This window comes from Talpa occidentalis, unplaced genomic scaffold (assembly GCF_014898055.3).
Source record: "Talpa occidentalis isolate TD23 unplaced genomic scaffold, MPIMG_talOcc4v2.1 talOcc4.13, whole genome shotgun sequence".
Taxonomy (NCBI): Eukaryota; Metazoa; Chordata; class Mammalia; order Eulipotyphla; family Talpidae; genus Talpa; species Talpa occidentalis.
Genome location: NW_023601322.1, coordinates 93,000,527 through 93,006,526, shown reverse-complemented (window position 1 = coordinate 93,006,526; position 6,000 = coordinate 93,000,527). Strand labels below are relative to the sequence as shown.

General features: G+C 54.9%; 1 protein-coding gene across 4 annotated transcripts in view; it reads left to right on the top strand.

The window, feature by feature from the left end:
* The first annotated feature begins 618 nt into the window (after positions 1 to 618).
* Positions 619 to 6,000, top strand: part of UGT8 (UDP glycosyltransferase 8) — a 60,649-nt gene continuing 55,267 nt past the window's right edge. Inside the window, exon 1 of one of the 4 annotated variants that reach the window (XM_037508257.2) lies at positions 619 to 709. In XM_037508257.2, the coding sequence (XP_037364154.1) occupies positions 655 to 709 (55 nt within the window). In that variant the 5' untranslated portion in view covers positions 619 to 654. Of the gene's footprint in view, positions 710 to 1,017; positions 1,038 to 1,078; positions 1,107 to 1,731; positions 1,764 to 6,000 lie in introns of those variants that run through there. The other 3 variants (XM_054694542.1, XM_037508259.2, XM_037508258.2) reach the window with 3 other exon arrangements.

The following is a 6,000-nucleotide window of genomic DNA, read 5'->3' as shown; positions in this document are numbered from 1 at the left end:
AACTCCTTAGATCAGGTACAAGGTTGGCAAAACACTCCTTGTTTTTCACAGTATTTTTTTTTCTTTTTTAAAGATTTATTAATGCATACAAGAGCTGGGGTACAGGCCAGAGATGCGGGGGGTGAGAGGATTCACCAGAGCCAGAGTGGGGAGTAGAACAGGCAGACTGAGTGAAATACACTGCTGAGGAGAGCAGCAGGCGAGTCAGGAGAGGTCTGCTGTGCCATGTGGGTAGCTCCCTGGCTGGCTGGGGATCGAACTCGTGGCTGCAGAGGCTGCGGATTGCTTAGTAGTGTGGTGCTGAACCCCTTGCGCTGCCGCCACCAGGGAGGCCCAGTTTTTCACAGTATTTCAATTGTGTAATCTGTGAAGATGAAAATGAAAAATGAAAAAGTTTTTGGGTTTTTTTTTTTTTTAATTGGCATTTGAAAGTCTCTTTCTTGGCTGAATATTCTTAAATATTAGGTACGTCAGACCCCGCATTTATTAGACAGAGAACCATAATTTCCTCTCCCTTAAGGGCAAAAAGTTCCAACCTATTTTGGAAAACGGGTTTGGAGGGAGGCGAGAACGGCTGACTTGGCAATTTTTCTTTTCCCGCGTCTACCCGTAAAACGCTCCAGGGCGGCAGCGGCACCTCAGCCTCTGGAGTTGATGCCCGACTCGACTTTTCTCTTCCGAAAACTGCAGCGGAAACAAATCCACTCAGGTCGTGCGCGTTTATTGGAAACTGAGGCGCGCGCTCCCACGGCGGGGTCCCCAGGGGCTCTCCGGGGTCGCCCCGCAGGGAGGCCGCCCCGCGCGCGTGGGGAGCCGAGGCGCGCGTCCCCGGGCTTGGCCAGGCTCGGCCGCTGGCAAACGCGGCCCCGTCGGGATCAAGTGGCCACAGACGCCACCGGCCGAGCATAAACGGCCCTTTCAGCGCCGGCGGGGAGGCGGGATGGCCCCGCGCGCGGCCGCCCCGTGACTTTTCCCGGCTTCCCCGAGCGCGCGCGAGCAGCGCTCTCTGCGCCCCGCGGCAGGTGGCGAGCCTCGAGGTCTGCGCCCCGTCCTGGTCCCCGAGCAACTCCACTTTCCCGCGGCCCGGGACGGCGGCGCCGCCGGAGGTCGGGCAGGCTGGGCAGGGGGGGCGCGCGAGCCTGAGGGGGGACGGCGGGGCCGGGGCGGCGGAGCGGGCGCTGGCGGGGCGCAGGGGGCGGGGCCCGGGCGCCCCAGGCTTTCTCCTCGGGCCCCGCGGGACGCTCGAGAGCCACCCGGGCGCTCGCGGGTCCCGGACGCGGCCCCGGCTCAGCCCGCGAGCGCGCGCCCCAGGCGGCACCCCCGCCCCAGGGGGCACCCCGCCGCAGGAGGCACCCCCGCCCCGGGCGCACCCCACCCCAGGGGCCGGGCGGGCGCAGCCCCCACCGCGGCCGGGGAGGCGCGCCTGAGCGCGGGGCGCCCCGCGTCGAGCCCGGAGCCGGGCGCGGGAGGCAAGGGCCGCGCTCTTGGCGCGCGGGGCGGGGCGGGGCGCGGCTGGGGGGCCCGGCGCCCGCGGGGAGCCGCGGAGGAGCAGGCGCGCTGCGGGCCGAGGGGGGCACGGTTAAAGCCGGGCCCTCCGGTGCGCGCCCCGAGCCCGTCCTGAGCTCCCGCGCGACTCCGCAGCCTCCCGCGCCCCCGAAGCTCCGCAGGCGGCGGCACCTGAGCCGGCGCCTCCCCGGCCCGCGGTCCCCGGATACGGCTGCGCGGCGGGGACACTCGCCCTCGCGCCGCGGCCCGGAGCCGAGGTGAGGCGCGGCGCGGGGGGTGGGGGCGGGGGGCGGGGGCGGAGGGGGGCGTTGTGGGCGCCCCGAGGTGCGTGCGCGCGAATGGCGGCGCTCCCGGGGCGGGAGGCCGGAGCGGGACGCGCGGCCGGGGCCGGGCTGAGGAAGTTGGGGGGTGAGGGGGGTAGGGAGAGAGCTCGGGGCCGCGGGGGTGTGAGGGGAGCTTTCGGGCCGCCGCGATCGCCCGCGCCCGCGCGCCTTTGCCTCCCATATGGCGCCCGCGTGAGGGGCCCGCGGCGGCGGGGCGGGCGGAGGAGGCGCGCGGGGCGCCGAGGACCTCGCCCCCGACCGCGGAAGGATGGGCGCCGCGGGGCCCCCAGGTCGGAGCCAGCCCCGGGGCGCCGCGTCGGGACCCCTCCATGTGTCCCCCGCCGCGTCCTCTCCCTGAGGGACCGCGCGAGCTGGGCGCGTTGGGGGTGGGGAGCGCCCCGGGACCTCTCTACGCGCAGGACCCCACCTGCCCGCGCCGCCCCGGGGTGCGCTGGGGTGAGGGGCGCGCGCGCGCGGTGGGGAGCCCGGCTTTGGGGAGGCGCGCGGGGGCTTGGGGAGGGCGCGCTGCCGGGACGAGGGCGCTTCCCGCGGGCGCGGCGCGGGCGTGTGGGGGGCCGGCCGCGCCGGGGCGCAAGTGTGTGCGGGGCGGCGGGGACGGGACAGTTGGAGGTGGCGAGGGCGCTCTATCTGGGTGAATTTGTGTGAATTCGCTGGTTTGCTTGAGCGTTTGCCAACTCCAGTGCGGCACCCCGGGGCTCCGCGGCACTTCCTCTGAGAAAGGGCCCCCGCTGGACCTGTAACACCGGCTCCCGTAATCTGAAAGCATGGGGGGCGCGGGCGGGGAGATGGTGAGGAACTTCGGAAGGCCCCGCAGGCTGCAGGGAAAGCCGGCGGGTTAACTGTGCCCGTCCTGGCTGAGAGGGCCCCGCAGAGGGGACTGGGTGGGGGGCCCTTCCAGACCAGGGGAACCCCACAGTCACCTCCAGGAGGAGCCAGGGTTAGTGACTGAGAGAGCCTTGATTTCTGTAGGGTCCCCACACTGAGGTGGAAAAGCCACAGCCCTAGAAAATTTTGGTCCCCTGAGCTGTCACCTTGTGTAATAGATCTTTCCAGATTAATCACGCGAAGGTGTGGCAGTTTGGGTGGGTGCCGGGGGTGCTGAGGTGTCTATATCACTTCATGTTTGTGTGTTTTTTAAATTCCGCTCTGGATGGGTGTGTTTTAGTCCCATTAACCCCAGAAGACGTCTATCTCCCGTCTGAAGGAAGGATAGAAGTGCTTTTTTTTATGTGGGTAATCATATAGAATTATAAATAGAAGTAAATATATAATACAGAAATATGTATTTGTATAAATAGAAATGCATATAGATATATATAATTATATATATAGTAGTCATATTATGTAGTAACTGTGTTAATTGAATTAAAGATTTATTTATTTATACATACAAGAACTGGGGTACAGGCTAGACATGCTGGGAGTAAGAGGATTCACCAGAGACAGAGTGGGGAGCAGAACAAGCAGACTGACAAAATACACTGCTGAGGGGAGCAGCGGGCGAGACAGGAGAGGTCTGCCGCGCCGTGTGGGTATCTCCCTGGCCGGGGATCGAACTTGTGCTGCAGTGGCTGTGGTTAGCTTCATAGGTTGTGTCTTAACCTCTTGTGCCACCAGGGAGGCCCGTGTTAATTGAATGAAATGGTAAATGCCCCTGTGGTTTTTCTTCTTACACAGGAAAACAGACTTAAGTTTTCTCCTGTAGGAACTCTCTCCTGTTAGTTTAGGATTTTGTTTTAGGAATGTATCTGTGTGTCACGCTTCTAAAAATTTCAAGCGTTACTTGATTTTGTGTGACACACACAAAGTAAAGGTGACCTCTAGTGTTGTGGGACCTGGTGTTTGGCAGTGTTTAAAAACTAGGGGAAAGCCTAGTGCCCTGACATTTCATAGAAATTTGGTGGTGTGTTAGACGCTTGGTCATAGCGGGGCAGAAACTGTACCGAGTTTTTTTGGATAATACTGTTGTAGAGAGCTGAACTTGTTATAATCTAAATTTGCATAGCTCCACCCTTTTTATATTAAAGCCCAGTGCACATATTAGAATAAGTAAACCAATGGAGTAAAAATAAGCAAAACTTATTTTTTTGGTCACTTTTTTTTTTTGTGTGTGTGTGTGTAAAGGGTCTGATAGTTCATGTTTAATTTAAATCACTAAAAATATTTTATGGTACCTTGTTAAGTAACGTAACTACCATTTACTTATTGCTGACAATAGAAGGAAATAACCATGCCCTCAGTCTTCAAATGCCTTTTCAAAATACTCATATATCTGAAATATCACATAATCTTGATTTGATGCTAATGTTTAAGTTATACTGGGTTTCCGAGGAATGCATCAGGAGTGTAAGACATTCTGATTGTTTATAAACTACGTGATATCGCATGTATTTGACACCATCTACATGTAATTACTGAAATTAAAAAAAAAATAGCCACTGAAAGAAGCAACTTATAAATCTTACACTTTTACTGAATCCTCTGGATATAAATCATTTGTGGGGGTGGATTTGTCTTTATGAACACGAATCCATAAAGAATTGAATGGTGCCATTCCTTGAGGTATGTAGGGCTGTTCTTGTTCATAATAAATGGTCTCAGCCTGGCCGGGTGAAATACTAGACTGGGGACAGAAGTGCCATTCTTCTTCCTATGTTTTTTCAGGGTCTTCTGTCTGTTATCAGCTATCACTTTCTCCTACCGTCAGGCTGTAAGCGGGCCCTGCTGCTATATTATCTCTTGTCTTTTTTTTTTCCCTCTGAAATTATGTGGGTTATTGCCCTGGTATTAAGCCTGTGGACTTTGTGACAGATTTGTACTGTCCTCAAGCTTTATTTCTGGGCTGGATTGTGAGCTGAATGGCCGAGGCTCTTAGGCCTTGATATCTTAGGAGGGGGCCTTGATATGTTTTTTTAATTGGAATAATTTTTATTTTATTTTTTTAAAGATTTATTTATGAGTACAAGAACTGGGGTACAGGCCAGAGGTGTGTGGGGGAAGGTAAGAGGATTCACCAGAGAGAGTGGGGAGTAGAACAGGAGGATCTACTGAGATACACTGCTGAGGGGAGCAGCGGGCAAGACAGGAGAGGTCTGCTGCACCATGTGGGTAGCTCCCTGGCCAGCCAGGAATCGGGAATCAAACTCGAACTTGTCCTGCAGTGGCTGCCAATTGCTCGATAGCACTGTCTTTAATGCCTGCTCCACCAGGGATGCCCTAGAAGATTTTTTAAATGAAATTTTTAGAATGGTGTCTTAATTTCAGACATATTCTGGCTATTTCTTGCTCTCCTGAGAAATTGAAACAGTCCTTTAAAAAAGTTGAATTTTTTTATGGTGAGCCCAGATTTTTTTTTTTTTTAGGACTATGTATGCTAGGCTATTTTATCATGGAAACACTCTAGCCATATGTAATATGGGTGATATATCCTTACTCTGGAAGCCAGAAATAACAAGTGTGACATGATATTCCTGGTGGCCATAGTTGAGGCCAGATCAATCATTTCAATATTATTTTGCATACCAGCCTGTGGAGGAAGGACACAATCAAATTAGTTTGCATATAGCAGTTTAATTTAGCGTTAGAAAGAGTAGTAGTCTCTTGTCTTCTTATCTAAAGCATTGAACAGATATTCATTCTTTCATTCAGTAAACATTTCTCAAAAGCGTAGTAAAAGGCCTGCCTCCCTGGTGGTGCAGGTGGTTGAGCGCAGCACAGTGAAGCTGTCTGCAGCCTCTGCAGTGCCGGTTCGATCCCCACTGGCCAGGGAGATACCCACATGGTGCAGCAGACCTCTCCTGTCGCACCCGCTGCTCCCCTCAGCAGTGTATTTCAGTCAATCTGCCTGTTCTGTTCCCCACTCTGTCTCTGTTGAATTCTCTCACCCTCCCACACAGCTGGCCTGTATCTTGGTTCTTGTATAAATAAATAAATCTTTAAAAAAATTTTAAAAAAAGTAAAGCACTGTCCTCCTATGCTCTGGATATACAGACTTATGAGTTCCTGGAAGGTTGTGTTGTGGGTTTCAGAGAAGTAGAGAAAGAGAAGACAAGGTAGTTTCAGTGACTACAATACAGCACTGTAGTCTCTTTACGTATTGAGCTGGAGATGGACACAGAATACTCCTGGCAGGCATTTGCAAATGCCAATT